The 25044-nt window shown below is 36.9% G+C and overlaps 1 protein-coding gene across 12 annotated transcripts in view; it reads left to right on the plus strand.

The window, feature by feature from the left end:
* The window catches only part of NCOR1 (nuclear receptor corepressor 1), a 199860-nt gene that overhangs the window by 14059 nt on the left and 160757 nt on the right, over positions 1 to 25044 (plus strand). For all 12 annotated transcript variants that reach the window (XM_045199100.3, XM_045199099.3, XM_045199102.3 and 9 more), the window contains exon 2: positions 18306 to 18483. In XM_045199100.3, the coding sequence (XP_045055035.2) occupies positions 18376 to 18483 (108 nt within the window). In that variant the 5' untranslated portion in view covers positions 18306 to 18375. The remainder of the gene's footprint in view (positions 1 to 18305; positions 18484 to 25044) is intronic.

A 25044-nucleotide genomic window follows, 5' to 3' on the forward strand; every position in this document is an offset into this window, starting at 1 on the left:
TATGATACCTTATTGGTGTAGGATAGTTTAACCCAAAAGGCCTCTTTTTCTTGGCTTCCATTCATCTATCTTCTAAGTGGGTTGTCATAATGTAAAAAGAGGCTACAGATAAAATACCTTGTTAATGTCATTCCCCCAGAGGAGCTCCTTTTTTAAAAGGGAAGAATGCTTTAGTTTATTTCACAGGAGAAATTTTATTCCAGTTTAGCACCACTCTGATCTCATACAAATTACAGAATATACTTAATGATTTCTAGTCTCTCTCTCTTCTGGGGGCTGGACTCTGAGATAGGCTCAGGAGATCAGTTTTCTTTTATTAAATTAAAATTTTATTTTTTTTATTTTTCAATTATAGTCGATGTACAATATTAGTTTCAAGTATATAACATAGTGATTAGACATTTATATGACTTACGAGGTGATCCCCTCGGTAAGTCTAGTACCCATCTGACACCATACAGTTATTACAATATCATTAACTATATTCCTTATGTTGTACTTTACCTCCTCATGACTTTTTTAAAAGACTTTATTTATTTATTTTTAGAGAGGGGAAGGGAGAAAGAGAAACACCAATGTGTGGTTGCTTCTTGAGCTCCCCCTACTGGGGACTGGCCTGCAACCCAGGCATATGCCCTGACTGGGAATCAAACCACGACCCTTTGGTTCACAGCCTGGCACTCAATCCATTGAGCCACAGCAGCCAGGGCTACATTCTTGTGATGTTTTTAAAGTTCTTAGTTTATTAATCCTCATACGAGAAATTTGCACAATAACCACGGATAAAGTAACCGAAGAATCTTTACTCCTTTTGTTGTCCAATTTCTAGCTTACTTTTTGTCAGCATCACTGTAGGCCTTTGCAGCTCCCTAATTTTCTTCATTTTCATCTTGTATTCCTTTCTTGAGGTCGTCATCTTCTCATATAAGTCATGTCTTGCAAGTTTATGTTTGGGTTCATTTTTCTTTGGGTAATCCAAGGAATAATAAATCATGCCAAAGCTAGTTGTCTTGCTACTGCCAAAATGGGTTCTGAATCCAAACACAAAAATGACATCTGCCTAGGTTGTGGATTTGATCCCCAGTCAGAGTGCTTACAGGAGGCAACAATTAATGTTTCTCTTTCACATCGATGTCTCTTTCTCCTTCCCTCCCCTCCCCTTGATGCTTCTCTTTCACATCAGTGTTTGTTTCCTTCCCTCACGTCTTTCTCTAAAATCAATAAATGTATCCTTGGGTGAGGACTAAAAAAAAGACATCTGTTGTAGTACACATTTTGGCTAGTTTTCCCTGAATTTCTCTCTCAGGTACTGTTGTCTTTTTAGGGTGAGTGATATTGATGACCATTTATTTCCAATGAAGTAGTCTGTTGGTCATGAACTTCCTGGTCTGTACAGTTACTGTGTCCTTCATGGTGGTGGCTCATCTTCAAGCAGCCAGGGAGGATAGGCCCCATGATTGTTTTTATAACTGGCAATTTGTACTCCTCAATCCCTCCCCCTTTTTCACCCACCCTCCAAATCCCCTCCCATGTGACAACCATCAAAATGTTTCATGTATCTCAGTTTGTTTCTGTTTGTTTGTTTGATTCCACATATAATTGAAATCATGTGGTATTTGTCTTTCTCTTATTTATTTCACTTAGCATAATACACTCTACATCTATGTTGAAAATGGCAAGATTTTGTTCTTTTTTATAGTAATAAAAAAGAGTAATATTCCATTGGCTGAGTAATATTCCATTGTCTGTATGTACCACATCTTCTTTATCCAATTGTCTATCAGTAGACATTTAGGTTGCTCCCATATATTGGCTATTGTAAATAATGCTGCAGTGAACATAGGGGTGCATATGATTCTTTTTAGCCTCTCCTTTCCTAGTGTAACTTTGGAGTTGGACAAGAGCTGGGCTTCTCTGTGAGAATTAGTGAGACCTGATTTGCCTCAGTTTAGTAACTAATATTTTGGCATCTGTAATGTTTTAGAGGCCATTCCCCTATTCCATACTTTTGTATCAAAAGGTTTTAATATTTGATCATCTAAAAGAAAATTCAATTGTATATATTTTTTGTAGGGTTCTTTTTCTGCTTTGGTGAACCGTGGGCTTCACCTTTTTGTGAACTTCAGTGGGTTTGTTCTTGCTCATCAAAAGAGGCATCTGCAGTTCTGCCACAGTGAAGTACATTTTTAGTTTTCTTTGCCCAAGGTAGCTTAGGCCACCTTGAAAATCTATCCAAGTACATTTTGGTTATGCAAAGGTTCTAGGCCAAAAGCCAGGAATTCCTGGTGAGAAGGGATTGGATTTTTTTTTATGATTGTTTTCGAATTTTTGATAAGTTTCCTGTTGAGTAAATTTGTGTGTGTGTGTGTCTTTATTACAGTAGTCCCTCCTTATCTGCAGGGGATATTACCGGACTACTTCCATGCCAGGGGCTGGCCCTGCGCCTGCACAGTCTATAACCTTTTGCATGTCAGGTGACCTCCAGGTTCCTGACTCGGGCAGGGAAAACTTCAAGATACATTCCATGTGAAAGTGAGAGTAAGTTAATTAAAGTTTGAGACAGTGAGGCAAAGGAAGGGCCCCTGGAGACAGGATCAGGGGATAAGCCTGGAATGAGCTGCTGTTGCCTGTTGCTCCCCTGGGTGTTGGGACCCTTCCAGCTTGGGATAGAAGAAGTAAAGTACACGCCTGAGAAAAGGGGGGCATGGGTGTGCTCAATGGAGGGAGTGTGCAGGCGTCCTTTGTCCTGAGGGGTTATCTATTAATGTTTTCTATAGGCGGGACTTCTAGGGGCGGTTCCAGGGGAGGATCTTAACAGAATAGTCATCATATTTCTGAGTATGTTGTGTAGTATACTGACGTATTAAAATGAGCTTATAGTGGGGTATGAGGTTATTTTCTGGTTAGATTTGCTTTTATCTTGGATTAGTCTAGCTTTAATTGTGGGTTTATTTTTTTATTTTTTTATTGTGTGTGTTACCTATCTCCCTGACTAAGGTGATTGAAACCATCTGTTCCTAGATATCTTTGGTTTGTAAGGATAGGTTTAAACCACCTGCTCTTAGGTGTCTTTGGTTAGGGAGGATAGAGTCTTGTGATTTGTCAGCTGGCTGTTAATTGCTCAGTTCTTCTATCTATTTGTTCAGTCATTTATCTCAGTTTCCTCATTCCACTTGCCAGGGAATTCTTACTCACCTGCCTCAGGAATATATTCCAAGACCCTCAGTGGACCTAAAACCATGTATAGTACGGATCCATATATATACTCTGCTTTTTTACTATACATACATACCTTTTCACTTAAAGGAACCAGTTTCTTTCCTTTGGTATATCCGAATTGCCAGCATCACTACTCTTGTGCTTTGAGCCATTATTAAGTATAATAAAATAAATGTTACTTGAACACAAGTGCTATGATACTGCTACAGTTCATATGATAACCAAGATAGCTACTAAGTGACTAATGTGCGAGTAACATATACAGCATAGATATGTTGGACAAAGGAATGATTTATGTCAGGGCAGGATGGTGTGGGACGGCGAAGGATGGTTGGAGATTTAAAAATTACGAATTTTTTATTTCTGGAATTTTCCATTTAATATTTTTATGCTGTGGTTGCCCATAGTAACTGAAACCAGTGGCTGGGGTGGGGGTAGGGATTTACTGTACTTTGATGTGGGAAGATGCAAAAGGAATTTAAGTAGAGCAGTTTCATTTTACTATGTTTTGTTGCCTGTTTATAAAATATAGGAGGTTAGATTATCTGGGTTAATCTGTAAAATTCAGATAAAATACGCTCGTCACTTATAACTATGACATTTAATTTTAGTGTATTACTTCCATTCTAAAATATTATATATGTTTATGATACGAGGAGGTTGCACATAAGACCTTGACCAGGTTTCTTTTAGGTACCCAAATGTGCATCAAATTTTAATAAGGTCCTCTACACATGTATTTTTTGCTACTAAAAATTGAAATAGCACATCAAAAAATTTTGTTACAATTCAAATTTTTGAAAACCAGAGACTCTAGTTAATGCATCCTATGCTAAATTAGTCTCTAGCCAAGCCACCCAGTGCTTTCTTTTTTACATTCCTCTTGTACAAGTTACTGTCTTCTAATTATTTTTTGAAAAATATGTGTATTGATTTTAGAGAGTGGAAGGGGAGGGAAAGAGAGAGGGAAACAATGATGTGAGAGAGAAATATCAGTTGATTGCCTCTCATATGCATTCTGACCTGGGATCGAACTTGCAACCCTTTGGTTTATGGTATGATGCTCCAACCAACTGAGTCACACTGGCCAGGGCACTTGCTCCTAATTCCTTTTAGGTTTTTTTTTTTTAAGATTTTATTTATTTATTTTTAGAAGGGAAGGGAGGGAGGAAGGGAGAGATATATCCTATATATGAGAAAAACACCTGGGGATCTGGCCTGCACCCCAGGCATGTTTCCTGACCGGGAATCAGACCAGTGACCTTTCAGTTTGAGGGATGATGTCCAACCCACTAAGCCACGCTGGTCAGGGCTAATTCTTGATATTGGGTTTCATCTTACTGACTTCAGGCTTCTAAAATACACCAACAACACTCAAGACCTATTTGTGCTTCTTTGGGTCAAATAAAAAAGTGGAACTGAAGTATATTGAAGTGATTCAAATGAAAGCTACAGATTTTTTATAAGTTATTGGCATCAAGATAGACTTTCAAGGAAGAGATGCAAAAAATGAGACATCACAGAACTGCTGTCATAGATTATCAAAATATTGATATATGATCTGTCCTAGCATACAGTTGCTCTCCCAAGCTGCTGCATAATGACCCTGAAATTACCAGCAAGGAAAAAAAAGGTACAAAAGTAAGGTTTATGGCTAAATTGATGTAATATCTTAATTATTCTTTTTAAAAAAATTATTTATTTATTTATTTTTAGAGAGGGGGGAAGGAGAGAGAAAGGGAGAGGAACATTGATGTGTGGTTGCCTGTCTTACTTCCCCAACCAGGAACCCAGCCGGCAACCCAGGCACATGCTATGACTGGGAATTGAACCAGTGACCCCATGGTTCTCAGGCAGACACTCAGTCCACTGAGCCACACCAGCCAGGGCATAATATCTTAATTATTCTTTATGCTAATATTATCAAAGGGATATCCATGAAGTAGGCAGTAATGATAGCTACATCTGAATTTTCTGACTCTTGATTTAATCTCAAGTTTCCTGTGGGTCTTTTCGAAATAGAGATGGGGTACTGCGGTATCTAATAACCTGTAACATTCTTTCTTTCCAAGCAGTTGCCAATGTCCATACTCCCTGTCTCCTGCAGAGTGTGCCTTGACCCAGCCCCAGTCCAAGTTCCTGAAAGTTCTTTCCTCTGCCCTGCTGTTGGTAGTGAACATCCTGGGAGAAGGGAGGGGAATTTGGTACTTGGGTTGAAAGTCAAGTTCCCAAGGTTCTTTTCTAGTACTTCTGAGACAGCTTGAGAGCGAGCATGTGAGAAGACTTCAAAGTCAAGGTTGGGTTAAACTTTTTGGTGAGTCCATTGGAAGTCTAGTCACAGCTTGAAACTCCTCCAAGATCCCTCCTCCAAAAAGGTTAAAGTGGAAGGTGATGCACAAAACTCTCAAAATGCTACAAAGCAGCCTGGAAAGAACTGTATAGCCCAGAAATAGCTAGAACAGTTAAAATTTTAAACATGGTGAAAGAAAGAGTTAACTTTGATCAGGTTTCTTAAAAATTTCACAGAATTTTTACATTTCATAAATTAGGCATATACCTAACCCTGAGTTAACTGGTACAAAGAACTTAAAATTTGAAAATGCCACTTGAGGTGTTCTCTTTCCCTTCAGCCTTAATTTTAAACTGGATTCTTTTATTTCAATTGTTTCCAAACTGTAAAGTGTTCTGTGGAGGTATCTTGGTGAGCCAGAACTGCAGTTAGGGTGGAAGGCAGGACTGGGCAGAGAGACCGAAAATGATAGAGTCTAGGTTCTCCATTCTCACTGAGTCAGAATATTTCTCCTTTTTATCAACATTAATGCATTTGGCTTTCATGTACATGGTTGAGGGGAGAGCCCTGTTTAAAAACAAAAGGTCTGAACTGTTACTATATGTATCATGCTGAAGGTTTGAGGAAGGTCATGGTCTCCAAATTATGTAGCTCTTGTGATCAGGGGTAGCGTCTGCTTTGACTGGTAAATTTGTATACCAATAAGGGCTAATCTCTGATTTCACAGATGTTTTATTGCCACCTTTGTTGAGCTGCTAGTATCTGACTTTATTTTATTTTGGAAATAAATCAAGTTAAGCTCGCTAAAATCACTAAACTAGAACAACTCTAAGGATTACTGACAAAAGGGAAACATGGACAAATCATTTGAGTCATATTTGAGTGACGTTGAATGCAGATGTTGAACTCAGGACTCAACATTTCTGAATATTTAGAAAGACCCCAGGACTGCCGGCCAAGATGGAGGCGTAGGTAGACACACTGTGCCTCCTCACACAACCAAAAGAAGGACAACAACAATTTAAAAACAATCAGAACTGAGGGAAAATTGAACTGTATGGAAGTCTGACAACCAAAGAGATAAAGAAACATTCATCCAGACCGGTAGGAGGAGCGGAGACGGGCAGAGATGGGCAACCGGGCGGAGAGGACTCACGACAAAATGGCAGCTGGTGGACCCAGCGAGGTGGTGGATTGTGGAGCAGGGTGGGCAAAGCTGCAGCTGGGTGGTGAGGCAGCAGCTGGTGGACCTGGTGACAGACTGCCCAACCCAGAGTTCCAGCACAGGGGAAATAAAGCCTCAAACCTCTGATTGAAAACACCTGTGGGGGTTGAGGTAGCAGTGGGAGAAACTCCCAGCCTCACAGGAGAGTTCACTGGAAAGACCCAAAGAGGCCTAGAACATACACAAACCCACCCACTTGGGAAGCAGCACCAAAAGGGCCCAATTTGATTGTGGGTAGTGGAGGGAGTGACTGAAAACCAGCAGAGAGCTGAGCAAGGGCCATTGCTCCCTACTGGCCCCTCCCCCACATATAGCGTCACAGTGCAGCAACTAGCATTACCCCGCCCTGGTGAACATCTAAGGCTCCGCCCCTTTACAGAATAGGCATGCCAAGACAAGAAAAAAAATGGCCCAAATGGAAGAACAGATCAAAGCTCCAGAAAAAATACAACTAAGCAACGAAGAGATAGCCAACCTATCAGATGCATAGTTCAAAACACTGGTAATCAGGACGCTCACAGAATTGGTTGAATTTGGTTGCAAATTAGATGAAAAAATGAAGGCTATGCTAGGAGAAACAAAGGAAAATGTACAGGGAACCAATAGTGATGGGAAGGAAACTGGAACTCAAATCCTTCTGGTCCACACTGGAACGGTGTGGACCAGAAGGAAGAAAGAAACATCCAACCAGAAAAGAATGAAGAAACAAGAATTCAAAAAAACGAGGAGAGGCATAGGAACCTCCAGGACATCTTTAAATGTTCCAACATCCAAATTATAGGGGTACCAGAAGGAGAACAGGAAGAACAAAAAATTGAAAACTTATTTGAACAAATAATGAAGGAGAATTTCCCTAATCTGTCAAAGGAAATAGACTTCCAGGAAGTCCAGGAAGCTCAGAGTGTCCCAAAGACGCTGGACCCAAGGAGGGACACACCAAGGCACATCATAATTACATTACCCAAGATTAAGCAGAAGGAGAGAATCTTAGAAGCAGCAAGAGAAAAGGGCACAGTTACCTACAAAGGAGTTCCCAGAAGACTGTCAGCTGATTTCTCAAAAGAGACCTTACAGGCAACAAGGGGCTGGAAAGAAGTATTCCAAGTCATGAAAGGCAAGGACCTACATCCAAGATTACTCTCTCCAGCAAAGCTATCATTTAGAATGGAAGGGCAGATAAAGTGCTTCCCAGATAAGGTCAAGTTAAAGGAGTTCATCAGCACCAAGCCCTTATTATATGAAATGTTAGAGGGATTTATCTAAGAAAAAAAGATAAAAAATATGAAGAGTAAAAATGACAGCAAACTGACAGTTATTAACAACCACACCTAAAACAAAAAGAAAAGCAAACTAAGCCAACAACTAGAACAGGAACAGAACCACAGAAATGGAGATCACATGGAGTGTTATCAACAGGGGAGTGGGAGGGGGAGAGAGGGGGAAAGGTACAGAGAATAAGTAGCATAAATGGTAGGTAGAAAATAGACAGGGGGAGGGTAAGAATAATATAGGAAATGTAGAAGCCAAAGAGGTTATATGTATGACCCATGGACATGAAGTATAGGGGGGGGATGTGGGAGGGAGGGGGTGTGCAGGATGGAGTGGAGTGAAGAGGGGGAAATGGGACAATTGTAATAGCATAATCAATAAAATGTATTAAAAAAGAAAAGACCCCATAAGCACCACCATACTATATGGATTTTTTGTCATGTAGGCTAGTGTTGGAAAAAATGTTGATGACCTTGAGCTATTATTATTTTTCCTTTTGCTTCTCCATTCCTTTTGTAGCTTTTATTTACTTGGCATGTCTGAATTGGGTGGAGAGTTCAGAGAGAGATCATAAAAGCCTTTCTTACTGTTGCAAATCAGAATTACTGGAAAACTTTAATAAACTATTTGTGAACATTCATACAGGGAAATACTGTACAGCAATGGAAAGAGAATAAAGGTTTTTGTGGACTCTTGAGAATGATTGTTAAGATATATTGCTAAGTAATAAAAGCAGGATATGGAACAGTATATCTTCTATGCTAACATTTATGTAGGGAAAAGACTATTTCTAAAGGATACTCTAGAAAGTAGTAACTTTTGCTTGCCTTCTGGGAGGACAACTGGGTAGCTGAAGGGGGAGAAGATTTTTGTCTTTATATCATATAGTACTTTTCAAAAACTCTTAAATACCCAAACCAAAATGAAACAAATCATCAACCCCATGTGCTGGCATTTCCCCTTCTACCTGGAGTGAGTGCAGGTGTGTAGAAAGGGAAAGCTGCCCAGTTGGTTTTAATGTGCGGTCCCACTGAATGTCTCAGTTTCTCAGAGTAGTTCACTGTTTACTGAGAAAACGGCAGTTATCACAGAAAACATTAGCCTCTCCCATTTTTGCCACTGACAGCTTTGTGAAATTGGAGAAATAGAATTTCTTTGTGCTTTATTTCCTGTTCTGTAAAATCAGTGTTAGTTGGGTAATCTCAAAAGCTCCCAGTTCTTAGTTTTTCTAACTTCCATGCCTTGAGAAGGGAACAGGTAGGAAACAGTCTGAGGAGATAGCTCGTTCTGTCTTCTAACTCATCCCCTGACCATGTTCTCCTCCAACAGAAAAAATGAAGTAAGTAGTAAGGATGGTATGTTTATGTAAAATATTCATACGTTACCTAGGACCACATAAAATTTAAAAAGTTTTCTCTCTCTTTTTTTAATCCTCACCTGAGGACATGCTCATTGATGTCAGAGAGAGGGCTAGAGAGAAAGAGAGAGGGAGAGAAACATGGATGTGAGAGAGAGACATTGATCGGTTGCCTCTTACGTGCTGCACCCTGACTAGGATCAGACCCAAGCATGTGCTCTGACTGATCATTGAACCCACAACCTTTCGGTTTATGGGATGATGCTCTAACCAGGGCTAAGTTTTGTTTTAAGGTTATATTGAATTTTAGTTCTCTAGAAAATTTTACTTTCTAAACCTAGTTTATAAAGAATTTGTTGATTAAAATGGGGAAATTGGATTAAGTTGGCATACTGAATTTTTAAAAATTTGCTCTACTCCCAGATTCCTTAAAATGATGGAAACAAAACAAAAACTTTACTAAATGGTATAAATTATTAATGAATGGGAATTTTCATATATATATATACACACATACATATGTGTATATATACACACACATATCACACGGGTATCATTACTTATTGTATTATTTTTCATACAAATTTTAAATCTGCTTTTGTAATACCCTGGTGTATATATATTTATATATAATTTTTATTTATTCAGGGTATTACAAATGTGTATATATAGTTATATATAACTTTTATTTATTCAGGGTATTACAAAAGCAGATTTAAAGTTTGTATGAAAAATAATACAATAATAAATAATGATACAAGAATAAATTCTGTTTTGTGTACTCATAGCTGCAAACCTACTTTTACCTCACCCTGTATATACTTTCTGTCATGAGTATATGTACACGTGTGTGTGCATGAACATAGTATTTCTCATGGAAATTTTACGTATTTTACATATAATTAACAGAATTATATATCCTACACATTTTCCATTATACATATAATGGAAATATATACAATTTGTGTATTTATTCTTACATGTTTAAACTTAAGTCATCTTCAAAGTACCCTCCATTTGATGCAATACACCTATTGAGATGCTTTTACACTGCTCAAAATAGTTTTTGAACTCATGGGTTTTGATGCCTTTTAGAGCTTCTGTTTTGTTCCACTTCTTTCACATTGGCAAAATGTTTTCCTTTTAGGACTTTTTTCATCAGAGAAACAAGGAAAAGTCACTCGGGGTGAGATCGAGTGAATAGGGAGGGTGGGGCACAGGGGTCGTGCCGTTTTTGGTCAAGAACTGCTGAACACTCAGCGCAGTGTGGGCAGGTGTGCTAGTAAATCACTCATCATGAAATGGGCAAATGTGTTGAGTCTTGAAAAAAAATTCACTGAAGCCAAACACAGCCTCTCACAACAATGCCAGTGGTAACACTGATACAGACGGGTTCCTAGAACACTCACCTAGTGGGAGGCCTGCACTACAAGGACCTTCCCTCCAGAGGATAATTCCTTTTTTTTTGGTTCCCCCTCATGTATGTAAAATATTCCCGTCTTAATTGCACACACACACTTTATTTCCCGTCCTAAAACATAAAGATACATAATCATGTTTTAGGATGAGAATGCTCAATAGTATAAAGTTATCTGTTGTTCTCCCTTTAGTCAGTCTATACATTCAATATTTATTGAATCCATAAATAGTACATTCAGCATTTATTGAATCCATAAATAGCTCTCATCCATAGTATTTTATGGGGCCTGACAAGCTGACTCTCATATTCATGTGAAAGAGGAAAAGTGCTAGAATAGCACTCTGTAAGGTGCGAAAAGTAGCAGCAGCAACTAAGCACTGAGAAACTTGTCCTACCAGATATAAAAGTCTCATAATGTTACAGTAACTTAAAAAGTGTGGCATTGGCATAGGAAGGGGCAGTCAAATTAGTGAGTTTAGAATCATGGACATATGGAAATATACTTTATAATAAAGGTGACTTTTCTTTTTCTTTATGAACTGTTTCAGGCCCATAGAAGCATGCATAGAGTAATATAAGAAATGCCCATGCACCTACCATTTGTGTTTAAGAAAACAGTATTTTATTGTGCTTGATTCACCTTTTGTTTCAAGAAATAAAGTATTAGCCCTGACTGGTGTGGCTCAGTGGGTTAGGTGTCCCGCAATCCCAGAGGTCATAAGTTCAATTCCTCATCAGGGCACATGCCTGGGTTGCAGGCCAGGTTCCCCATTGGGGGCATATGAGAGGCAACCAATCCATGTTTCATACATCCATGTTTCTCTCTCCCTCCCTTTCCCCCTCTTTAAAAGTAAATAAATAAAACCTTAAAAAGAAAAGAAATGAAGTGTTGGCTTTGGCTGGGTATCTCAGTTGGTGAGAGCATTTTCCCGATACACCAAGGTTGCGATTTGATCCCCAGTGAGAACACTTACAAGAATCAACCAATGAATGCATAAATAAGTGGGACAATGAATTGATGTCTCTGTGTTTTTCCCATCCTCCCTCTCTCCCTCTCTGTCAAATCAGTAAATAAAAATTAAAAAAAGAACTTACTAAAAAAAGAAAACATTTAAGATTGTACCCACTTCCTAGATCTTTTCCCTTCCTTAGTTGTAATTATTATCCTAAGTAGATGTATAGCTGATATGTTTACACTTTTATTATGTGCATATGTAAAAATAAATAGTATTATTTTCTATGTTTGTAACATGCTAGTATCACTGTAAGTTGTTTTTCCTCAGCTTCGGTTTTTTTTGAGGTTTACATGTTTTGAAACATATAGTTCTAGTTTTTTCATTGTAACTGCCGTTCAGTATTTTATCATATGAATATACTACATTATGGAATTTAGGTTGTGTTCAAATTTGCCTTTTGCATTGCTGCAATGAGTATCCTTTTGTATGTAAGTATTTGAGTTTCTGTAGGGTACATAGTGAAATTGACGGGTTATAATGGGGATGGCATTTCAGAACAGTGTGGAAAGGCAGACGTGTTCAGTAAGGGTTTTGTTAAGATAATTAACTATCAAAATACAGGTAGCCTTCTACTTCATCAGTATTTAGAAAAAATATTTAGGTGTTTAAGGAGCTAAATATTAAAAATACAAAGCTTTAAAAAGTGTAAGGAGAATGTAGAAGAACATTTTAAAAATTTGGGGTGGAGAAGGTCTTCAGAAAGATGAAACAAAGTATAAATTCTGGAAGAAAGTACAGTGAGTCCTCACCTGAGTTCCTCAATAGGTTCTGCGACTTTAAGTGTTTCAAGAAGTCAGGGTATCAGGTCATCCTAGCTGAGATTGGCCTTCTATGATCACCCCATCAGAAATGTTTTTCTTCCCCCTCCTCTCTGATTCTGTTTTAGTTATAGCACTTCATACTATTTCATAAATTTTTTTTTCTATGTCACCTCACAATAAGATGGCATGTCTTGGTCACCATTCTGTGCCAGTATTTATAACAGTGTTACAGTGTTTATACCTAGTGGTATGTACTGTTCAATAAATATTTGTGGAATATATGACGTTTCTGTTTTTGGTCTTAAAATCTTGTGAAGATATGACAGACACATGAAAAATTGAATACTAATGGATACACAAATTATACATTTGTAAAACAAATATTCTCTTATATAGACTTTTTGTGGCATACTCTAAATAAAATTTCCCATTAGCTAAACTTTTTAAGAGACAATTTCCTAAGCTCATATACTGTGTATTTAGGACAATTCCTTGAGAAACAGCCTCAGGCATTCATCTTTGGGTATTGCTGTATTGGATAATCGAATGAATTTCTAGAAGTCGAATTGCCATTGTAGAGGTTATGCATGTTTTCACGGCTTATGGTGCATATTGCCATTCCTTAGAAAGTAATTTGTACTCATTTACATACCAGTAGTGTGTAAAAGAGTTCCTTTTTACCAAACTGTCAACAACAGTAGGCATTATTTTTTAAATATTTCTCAAATTAGGGAGTGATTTTTTTTACTTTTCTGTGATTATTTATGGAGTTGACTTCATTAATTTTATTTCCCTTGTTAATCCCATATTCTTGTCCTGTGCATTTTATGTATTTGTTGTGATAATTTTTTCTTATTTATTTGTAAGAAATATATCTACATATATACATATTTGCTGTATCAAAATTTTGCTATTGCACTTTTTCTGTTTTGTGGTTTGCCTCTTAAAGCTGTCTTTTTTGTACAGAAAAATAAAAAATATATATTTGATAAATCAAAGATACCAACCTTATATTTACTTTTGGGTTATACTTAAAATGTTCTCTGTCCCTAGTTTATATGTGTATTGGGTTGGCCAAAAAGTTTTCGGTTTTAAAATAAAAATAAAAGACATTTTTCATTTTCACCAATAACTTTATTTGCAATACAGCCACTGTTTTGTTCTACTGCCCTCTGCCATCTTTCAGGCAACTTCATAATTCCATCTTCCCTAAGCTTTTTATCTTTTTGAGCAAAGAACTGTTCCAGGTACCTTTTGCCGTCTTCCAGAGAATTGAAAATTTCCAATAAGAGAATTTTGTAAATACTGAAATCAATGGAAATCTAAAGGTGCAATGTCTAAAGGTGCAAAATCTAAAGGTGAATACAGCAGAGGAATCAGAACTTCCCAGCCAAGCTGTAACAGTTTTTGCCTGGTCATCAAAGAAACATGTGGTCTTGCATTAGCCTGATGGAAGATTTTGAGTTTTCTTTTGACTAATTCCAGACACTTTTCATTGAGTGCTGTTTTCAGTTGATCTGTTTGGGAGGAGTACTTGTTGGAATTAATTGTTTGGTTTTGTGGAAGGAGCTCATAATAAAGGACTCCCTTCCAATCCCATCATAAATGCAACATCATCTTTGGATGAAGACCCGTCTTTGGTGTGGTTAGTGGTGGTTCATTTTCCTTGCCCTGTAATCTGTTCTACATTATTGTGAAGTATCCACTTTTCATTGCCTGTCATAATTTGTTTTTAAAAACAGACCATTTTTGTTACATTTAAGTAGAGAATTGCATGCAGAAATATCATCAGGAAGGGGGTTTTTTTGCTTAGCTTATGTGGAACCCAAATATCAAAGTGATTAACATAACCAAACTAGTACAAATGATGATTTTCAGTGCTTGATTTGGGTATTGTGAGTGTATTGCCTGTCTCCCACGTGTTATAAAATTGATTAGTCTCAGTTAATGTCTCAATTTGATGACAGTCAACTTCAACTGGTCTACTCAATTGTGGAGCATCATCCAGCGAGAAATCTCCAGCACAAATTACTTTTGACATGTTCGATCAGTCATACACAGCACCTTCTCTATACACAGCACAAATCTTTTTTGCATTTCAGTTGCATTTTTACCTTTCTTGGAATAATAAAGCATAATATGCCAAAAATGTTGCATATTTTCTTCCATTTTCAATATTGAAATGGCTACACATGTACTCACCAATTTTGATAAGTTTTTTTAAATATGTGCTGATACAACAGCTGTCACAATGCAATGTAACAACAGTTGTCACAATACAATGTAACAAAATTGTTTCAAATGAAGTTAAAGACAGCTGAGTGCTACTAGAGCCATCGTAGGGAAAAAATCTGAATGAATTTTTTGGTCAAATCAATGTTTCTGTTAGGCTTTTTTTCAAAGTACTGCAAATGTTACCTGGTCTTTTAAACAGCCTCAGATTGGAAGTCACTTTGAGGATATTAATGTCCTTAATTTTCTTGCCTTATCTTAAGAGTCAAGAAACAAAGAGAAGAAAAGCAAATGGTAATTTCTGTTCTTTGAGCTTTCCAGGGAAAGATTTAGAACAGAAACCAGAGATATTAACTCTAGTAACTCTTAACACTTTAATTCAGCAACTAGATATCTTTGCTTATAAGACAATGTTACTTACCTCTAAGATTAAAGAAAAAGTGCTGCTAATTAAACCATAAACTGCCATTGATTGTAGGATGTATGTTGACTTCAGAGTTTTTAAGATATGAACACAGGGATATTATTATGTTATATATTCACTTAGACTGCAGCACAATAATTTTTAAATCTTGTTGCTTTGTATAGTTTTATTTGTTTTAGCTTGCTAATTTTTAAAAACAGCTTTATTGAGATTAATTTTTAGTCTATTCAGAGATATGTAAAAACATTACTATAGTAAATTTTAAAACATTCTCACTACCTCAGAAAGGAACTCTAATACAAAGGAATATTATTTAGCCTTAAAAAGCAAGGTAATTTTGATATATGCATAAACCTTGAAGACATGCTCAGTGAAATAATCGAGTCACAAAGAGACAAATACTGTATGATTCCACTTATATGAGGAATAGCCAGATGTATAGAAGCAGGGAGTAGAATGGTGGTTGCCAGTGGGAAGGGGAACAGGGAGTTAGTTTTTAGAGTTCCCATTGGGGAAGATGGAAAAGTTCTGGAAATAGATGTTGGTGATAGTTGTATAACAATATGAATGTACATAATGCTACAGAAATGTACACTCTAAATGGCTAAAGTGGTAAATTTTATGTGTATTTCACCACAATAAAAAAAATAAAAGAAATCCCAGACCCTTTAGCTGTCACCTGCTTTGCATTCCTTTATCCGCATCCCACCACTCCTAAGCAGCCACTGATCTACTTTCTATCACTATAGATTTGACTATTCTGGACTTTCATATGGAAAGCATACAAAATGAGTACATTTATGGTTGGCTTTTTTTTTTTTTTAAACTTAGCATAATGTTTTCAGGATTCATCCAAGTTACAGCAGGTATCAGTACTTTTTTTTAAGGGCAGAATAATATTCCCTTGTATGGGTATACCTGATCTTATTCATTGATCAATTCATGGAAATGACACTTGGGCTGTTTGCAAGGTTTGTATAGTTATTTTGGGACTTAGCTTGAGATCTTACAATTCTAAGAAATAAAAATTCCACTTATATTTAGTAAATGAGGACTTGCTGTAAGACTGTGTAGGCAGTTGAACACGTATCCAAGGACTAGTAGGAAAGAAGTACAGCAGCTTCTTGTGGGAGCTGACCCTGGAGTGAAGAGTGAGGAGCCCTGGCAACTAATTGCTGCAGGGTCTCGGGCCTGCAAGTTCTCTTGGCTCCACTTCTCTCTGCATGTCTACTCTAGTCTGTCTAGATTGGCATTCTTGCTCCCTCTGTAATTTCTGTGGCACATGGTTTGGCTTATCTTGACTCTTGCTATGGCCATTTTGCAACTCACTTCCTTGTAGCTGATGTTCTCAATTCCATATTCCTGAAGAGGGATCTGATTGGTACATCCCTGGAATAGTAGAGTAGTTCACGTGTACAAACATGGTGTCAAAATCAAATCTTAAATTTAGGGCAGGTTCTCTAGGACTGTGCACATATGGACTTGGGTGTGACTGGACTGTGTAGGACCCTAATGCTAGTCAGTCTAAAGATTGACTGAATTCTCTAGGCCAGTGGTCATTAAACATTCCAATCTCAAGACTCATTTATACTGTTAAAAAATTAGAACTCCAGGAGCTTTTGTTTGTGTGGGTTATCTATGTTGATATGTACCATATTAGACATTACAATGGGGGAAATTTTATTTTTTTTAAAGGTTTTATTTATCCATTTCTAGACAGAGGAGAAGGGAGGGAGAAAGAAAGGGAGAGAAACATCAATGTGTGTTTGCCTCTCGAGCATCCCCACTGGGAACCTGGCCTGCAACCCAGGCATGTGCCCTGACTAGGAATCGAACCAGCGATCCTTCAGTTCTCAGTCTGGCACTCAATCCACTGAACCACACCAGCCAGGATGAAAATGGGGGAAATTTTAAAGATATTTATTCATTTAGAAATAATAAACAACCAGCTATTTTCCAAAATTAAAAAACCCCCACAAAATTTGTTGAGAAGAGTTGCATTGTTTTACGTTGTTGCACACCTCCTTAATATCTAGCTTAAGAGAAGATAGCTTGATTCTCATATCTGCTTCTGCATTCAGTGTCTTGCAATGTGTTGTTTTGATTGAAGTTTATGAAGAAAAACTCACCTCACCAGGTATATTTTTGGAAGAGGGAGGAGTATTTTAAAAGCTTTTTAAGATAATTGTGGATATTCTTTAATACCACACCTAAATCAGATAAGTACTTTTTAAAAAGTTAGTTGCTGTGTAGAACCTGAAACCATGTCAATGAATCTTTCATATTCTATCACAGTAAACATTTTTTGGTTTGTCATGTACTTTATTTGTGGTAAAATATCTTGTACTTTAAGTAAATATTCATGCATAATGTTATAACTCTGTATTAGTCATTTGGAAAATACTGATTTACTAAGTTTTGCAGATATATCAAATATTGGAACATTTTATTAGATTATATAAAAAACACTCAAGTCACCACCAGTCTTGCTAGGAAAATCTGTAAATGTGGGGAAACTGTCAAGTTCAGGGTGTCAGATAAAAGTGTTTCCTAATTTTCACAAATATTGACAGTTGTCTTCTTTGAAGTGATAGCCTTACTTTGTCCTTTCTTGAAAGCTTTCCCATGAGTGCCTTCTTAGGCTATCATTTTGGGGCAGAATTATTTAACAAAGAGAATATTTCCTCTGCACAAATGCCTACTTTATAAATACTCTTGAATCCTTTCAACAGTGACTTTTTCACAACCACAAATTTACAATCATAGATTTTTGGTATTGTAATATATAATATTTGTTTCTCAGACTTTTATAGAAAGACAGGCAATTACTGAGCAGTTGCTAATATGCCAGGTCCCAGGTTTTAACTTCATATCCCTCTGATATTTGTGGTATATTAAAGAATCTTTTTTCAGTGTAAAGCGAAAGATCCGTTAATGTTTTTTAAATGTCACTAACTTCTATTAAGTAAACACATGAGAGAAACCTTTTACTAGTAATTGTTGTTTTATTTATGTAGCTATAGTTATAATTTATTAGAAGTACACCTGGTGCTTTAGTTCTTATCAGTTCTATTTTTTCCCATTTTGTTTAGGTGGTTTCCTAGAAACATGATTGTTTGTTGGACTTGATCTCACAGCCTGGTGAGGACTTCTTTACTGATAATGTCAAGTTCAGGTTATCCTCCCAACCAAGGAGCATTCAGCACAGAGCAAAGTCGTTATCCTTCCCACTCTGTTCAGTACACCTTTCCCAGCACCCGGCACCAGCAGGTAAGGAACAAATACTATACAAACTGCATATGTGTTTTGTGTTTTTCTTTACTTTTCCTATTTAATATATTTGTTGGTTAGAAACCAAATGTAATTGTTTATATATATATATATATATATATAATGGTAAGAACCATCCCCAAAGATGGAGAATTAAAGGTTGGGGATAATTATCTTTGTTTTCTTGTTGTGGCTTTATGACAGGTATGTGACAGGATGACCTTTTAGGATTTTGTTGTAGGATTAGGGTATTTGATTGTAGGATTTGTTGGTGGAAGATTATCAGTTATCTAGAGTTTCTAGGTTAAGACCTGTATTTATGCTCCAAGTTTTGGCTGAGTATTAAGCTGGCCTCTAATAGATAATTGGCCTCCTTTGAGTGATGGCCAAAATAAGGCCTCGCTCTTCTTGAGAGATTTAATGGTAGGAAGATGAAAGTTTGTATGATTGATTTACCTTGGGAGAAAATAAAATATGAGATGAAGCTATTATCTTCAGTGTGGGCCAGGTACAGGGATTTAAGAGATTTGACGAAAAAATGGAACAGAAGGAATGAAATGGTCATTCAGAGGAAAAGAAAGCAAATTTATCAGCAAAATATAGCTGAGTACTGCTGGATTCTACTGAGGACTCCTTTGAAGTGTGGTCATGCTTGCAGAGTGAGAGTGGACATGGACATTCTTACCTTGTTTCTGTTTAGGGAAACATTTAGTCTTCCACCATTAAGTATAATATTACTGGCACATTTTTGTAGATGCTTTTTTGGTTGAAGAAGTTGTTTTCTAGATCAAGAATTTTTATCATGATTGTGTGTTGATTTTGGTTGCATGTACTCCCTCTCCCAGTGTTATTCATCTGATTACTATTTTCCTAGATTATTGTTGCTTCTTTATTTTTTAAATCAACTGTGAGGTTTAGCTTATATATAATAAAACTTAAATATATGTATACATTTTGATGGATGCATACACCCAAAAAACCACCACCAAAGTGAAGATACAGAGCATTTCTGTCACCCCTGAAAATTCCCGTTTTCCTCATTCAGATTAGGCCTCCTCCCCCACTTCCCACAAACCTTAGCTCCCAGGAAACCACAGATCTCCTGTCTTGTCATATATTTGTCCTGAGTTTCATGTGAACTCTTTTATCTATGGTTTCTTTTGCTTTCTCATGACATTTGTTTGAAATTTATTTATGTTTTGGCATATCTCAGTAGTTAACTTTTTAAAAAAATTTTTATTTATTGATTTTTTTTGGGGGGGTGGGGGAGAGAGAAACATTGTTTTGTTGTTCCACTTGTTCATGCATTCAGTGGTTGATTCTTGTATGCCCTGAGCTGAGATAGAATCCACAACCTTGGTATATTGGGATACTGCTCTAACCAAGAGAGCTACCCGGCTGGGGGAATAGTTAACTTCTTTTTATCTACCTGACTGGATATGATTATACCACAATTTGTTCATGTAGTTACCTATTCCAGTTTTGGGTTATTTCAAATAAAATTACTTAGAAAAAATGTATCTGTGTTTGTTGTATTTAGGTTATATAAAGTATTCTTGTATTTTCTTATTAGTATCCTTTGGAGAGTTATGTTTTTAATTTTTGTTAAGTCCAGTTTATTAATTTTGTCTTTTATATTTCTTGCTTTTTGTGTCATATTTAAGCAGTTTTTGCCAAACTTAAGGTCATTAAAACTTTCTCCTAATTTTTTTAATTTTGCATTTTACATTTAAGTTTATGACTTATTTTGAATTAAAATTTTATGTGGATATTCAATTGTTCTAGAAACCATTTGTTGAAAAGATTATTCTTTTACCAATGATTTGCTTTGGTACTTTTATTGAAAATCAGTTGACTCTATTATATGCAGGTCTGTTTCTGTTCTCCCCACTGTTTCGTTGATATATTTTCCATGTACACATTTAATCTTTTAATAAAGTACTTCACACTGTCTTGAGTATTTTAGCTTTAGAAGTTGAAATTAAATATATGCTTCCTTCCTGAATTATTTTGAATATTTTATGTCTTTAGCATTTCTATATACATTTTAGAATTAGATTGTCAATTTCTACAAAATGCTTGCTGATATTTTGATTGGGGCTATATTGACTCGAGATTAATTTGAGAGAATCGACATTTTAAGAACTTTGAATCTTCTGGTCCATGAACACGGTATATCTCTTCATTAATTTTTCTCAGTAAAGTTTTCAGTGTACAGATACACATTTTTTGTCCCATTTATTTCCAAATAGTTCATATTTTTGATGTTATTGTAAATGGTATTACTTTTTGGATTTCAGTTGTTCATTGCTACAACATATAAAAACATTGATTTTATATCCTGCAATCTTACTTATTACTTCAAGTTGCTTTTATAGATTCCACAGGATTTTCTATGCAGATGATCATGTAATCTGAGTTAAGGACAGTTTTGCTTCATCTTTCCAAACTGGGTGCCCTTTCTCTTTCATTCTTATTGCACTGGCTAGAATGTCTAGTACAGTGTAGAACAGAAGGGATGAGAGTGGGCATTCTTTCTTGTTTCTGATCTTAAGAGGAAAACATTCAGTCTTTCACCATTAAGAATGTTGTTAATTTGGGAGGTATTCACTACTTCTGTATCTTCTTACAGAATTCATGTAGAAGTGATACTTTTTTCTTCCTTAGATGTTTGATAGGATTTGTCAGTGAAGCCATCTAGGCTCAGAATTTTCTTTGTGGGAAGTATTTATCTTATGAACTCAGTTTCTTTAATAGTTATAATTTATAGTCTTTATTTCTTTCACTTTGGGATAGATTTTGTTGTTCAAGATGTTACATTTATTTACATAAGTTATACTGTTTCTTTATTCAGTGTCTTTGAGATGTGTTTGATGTCATCTTCACGTTAAGAGTTTTTCCCCCTTCTTTATTAGTCTAGCTAGAAGTTGTGTACCAATTTAATAGATTCTTTTGTTTGAAGAACAAGTTTTGGTTTTATCCATTTTCACTCTTTTTTTCTATATACTGATTTCTGCTCCATATTATTTTTTCCTCCTTCGCCTTTCACTGCTCTGTATATGTTCAGGTTTCCTTTTGGTATCATTTTCTTTTTGCTTGAAGAACGTCATTTCACTTAGTTCACATCTTTTGGTAATGAACTTTCTCAGCTATAATTATCTGAAAAAGTTTATTTCAACTTCATTTTTCACTGGATACAGAATTCTTGGTTGATGATTATTTTCTTTCAGCACTTTAAAAACAAAAAGATTTTATTTATTGTTAGGGGAAGGGAGGGAGAAAGAGAAGGAGAGAAACATCAATATGTGGTTCCCTCTTGCATGCCCCTTACTTGGGGACCTGGCCCACAACCGAGGCATGTGCCCTGACTGGGCATCGAATAGGAAACCCTTTGGTTCACAGGCCTGTGCTCAATCCACTGAGCTACACCAGCCAGGGTAGCACTTTTTTTAAAATCCTCACCTGAAGACATTTTTTTCATTGCTTTTAGAGAGAGGGGAAAAGGCTGGGGGAGGGGGGCGTGTGAAGAGAGTGAGAGAGTGAGAGAGTGAGAGTGAGAGAGAGAGAGAGAGAGAGAGAGAGAGAGAGAGAAACACACACTTATTCATTGCCTTCTTATACATGCCCCTGCCAGGGATTGAACCTGCAACCTGGGTATGTGCCCTGACCTAGAATCAAACCCTGCGACCTTTTGGTCTATAGGATGATGCTCCAAACAACTGAGCCACATTGGCCAGGGCAATTTTCTTTCAGCACTTTAAATAAAAGATGTCATTTGTTGTATTTTGGCTTATATGGTTTCTGACTAGAAGTCTTCGGTCATTCTTATCTTTGTGTATTCATATATAACCATCTTTTTCCCCTCTTGTTACTTTTAAGATTTTTTTCTTTATCAGTGATTTTTAGCAATTTGGTTATGATGTGCCTTTTTGGTGTTTTTTTTTTTTTTAATATATATGTTATTGTCTTTGGCATTTACTGTGCTTCCTGCTTTTGTGTATTTATAACTTTCATAAAATTTGTGCAAGTTTTGGCCACTATTTCTTCAGATATATTTTTCTGTCTACTTTCTCCCAAATATCTTTCTGAGATGCCAGTTACTCATATTTCATATTATTCTACAGGTCCCTGGACCCTCTGTTCATTTTATTTTTTGTTTTTTTTAGCTATTTGCTTCATTTTTCCATGGCTTCATGTTCAGTGACCTTATCTTCAGCAGTTTCCAACTTATTGTAATTTTATCCAGTGAAATTTTTATTGCAGACATTGAATTTTTAATTTTTTTATTGGCATATGAACACTGAATTTTATGCTTTTTAATGCTGGTTTTTGTTGTGTTTATTTAAAAAAAGTTGGGTTCCTTCTGGTAGGCAGTTAAATTACTTCTGAGATTTATATTTAAATGCTGTTAGAGCGAGTCTAAAGTAGTCTTTTTTTCCCCCACCAAGTAGTTAAGACCTTTATTAACAGGTGCTTGCAGTTTGTTGACTTTTTTTTAAAAAAAATCAGGTCATAGACTTTCATTACAAGTTAAAAATGAGATTCTTAAAAATCTCAACCTGACCAGATATGAAACAATTTAAAAACCTTTAAAGACATAATGAGAAAAACCAGGCTTTTTTACAAAATCGTTTGTCATTATTAAAGAGATGTCTTTAGGTAAAAATAATGAAAAATTCCATGCTGCACAGATGATGCAGCTACTTCTAGTTATCTGGTCGGTGGGCAAAAAGCAAGTACTTAAGTTCTTCAGCTCCAATCTTTTGCTTATTTCTTATCGCTGAAATTTCATATTCATTTTTTTCTTGTTGGATGACTACAGTAGATGATGGTAGAGAGCCAATGATAAGCCTGCATTTACTCTGCTCTGTTCAGCCCTGAGCAGATGAATTCTCAGCTGGTGGATCAGCTGCTTTTGTCTTTGCCATCTGTGGTTTAGGGTTTGCTAGGCATCTGCATTGGTAATTAAAGTTGCTGCAGTACGAAGTGGCTCATTTTGATTTCCCTGATCTTCATTGCCATCCTCTCTGGCTGTCTTTGGCAAGGAAGGCCCCTGCCAAATTGTGGTGTATAGCCCCGATACATACATAGTCTGTCTCACTGGTCTACCTTGTTCTCCTGCACCCTGGTCGTCAGCACTCTCCATCACTTTTTCTCGCACCCAGAGGGTTGGGACACTGTGGTCGTTGCCCATAGAATCTCTGCATATAATAAGCTGGGGATTGTTGCCTGCAGTAGGACTGGCACTGTTGGGCCTGCCTGGCCTTCAGGAGCATTCTTCGATCCCTCATTCTTTTCCCCATTCTGACTATCCTGATAATTCTGCTGGTAATTGTGTGTAGGATCCCTACGATGTGGATACTGTCTATAATGGTTAAAGTCTGCTGAACATTTACTGCCTTGCACTGTTACATCCACCAGGGCCTATAACATTTGCTGCCTCTACACCTTTTTCTCCAACATCAAATACCACAGTCTCTCCATTGCCTACACTGCGAAGGTATTGGGTTGGCCAAAAGGTTTGTTACTTTTTTCTATAAAATAAAAAGGCACATTTTTCATTTTTACCAATGACTTTATTGATTTGGGTATTTTGAGTGTGTCAGCTATCTCCTTCTATTGGTTTCTAGGAGGTAGAGGCCAGGGGTGCTGCTAAACATCTTCCAGTGCATAAGACGAGTGAAGGACTATTTGGCCAAAATGTCAATAGTACCAAGAAGCTTTGCAAACCACTTTTGAAATGTTTGATCAGTCACAGTACCTTCTCCATGCAGTGCACAAATAGGTTTTTGTGTTTTTACATTTCTTTAAATGGTAAAGCATGATATGCTTAAAATGTTGTGTATCTTCTTGCATCTTCAATATTAAAATGGTTGCACAAAATTTCACCAATTTTGATAAGTTTTTAAAAAATGCACGCTAATATGATAGCTGTCACAGTGCAGTCTAACAAAATTGTTTCAGACGAAGTTAAAGACAACTAAGTGCCACTAGAACCATCTTATGGAAAAAGCTAAACAAAGTTTTTAGCCAAGCCAATACTTCCTGCGGTTATTGTTCTTTACAACCATTTCACTGTTCCCAGAACCTTAGTTGCAATGACCTTGTTGTCCCTGTCAGCACGCACTGTCATTGTGAGGCTGCCCAGGACACCTCTTTTTGTGTTGCTGCCCCATGGTGCTGGACTTGGTATTTGACAGCACTGAGAGTAGGGGCAGCGATAGGTGGCTGCTGGGTCATGGTTGTGGTGATGAGGGTGAGTGGGGCCAGCTGCAGCAGCTGTGGCTCCTCCTGGAGTGTGATAACTAGACGGGCAGCAACCATGGGGCTGCTCAGTGCTTGCTGGGACCAGTGCTCGCTGGGGCCTACGCTCCTCTGCTGCTACCAATGCAAATACTAACTTAGAGTAGTCTTTATTGTAGCTCTAATTTATTTTATCCTCCACTTCCAAACTGGTTTTTGGTGGCTATTTACTGAATGTCTCGTGTATTCAGTTAAGTTTCTTCCTTCTGGTTAGAGCAAATTTGAATGAGTTCTGGCCCTGTGTGAGTTCTGAGAATT

This window comes from Desmodus rotundus, chromosome 9 (assembly GCF_022682495.2).
Source record: "Desmodus rotundus isolate HL8 chromosome 9, HLdesRot8A.1, whole genome shotgun sequence".
NCBI lineage: Eukaryota > Metazoa > Chordata > Mammalia > Chiroptera > Phyllostomidae > Desmodus > Desmodus rotundus.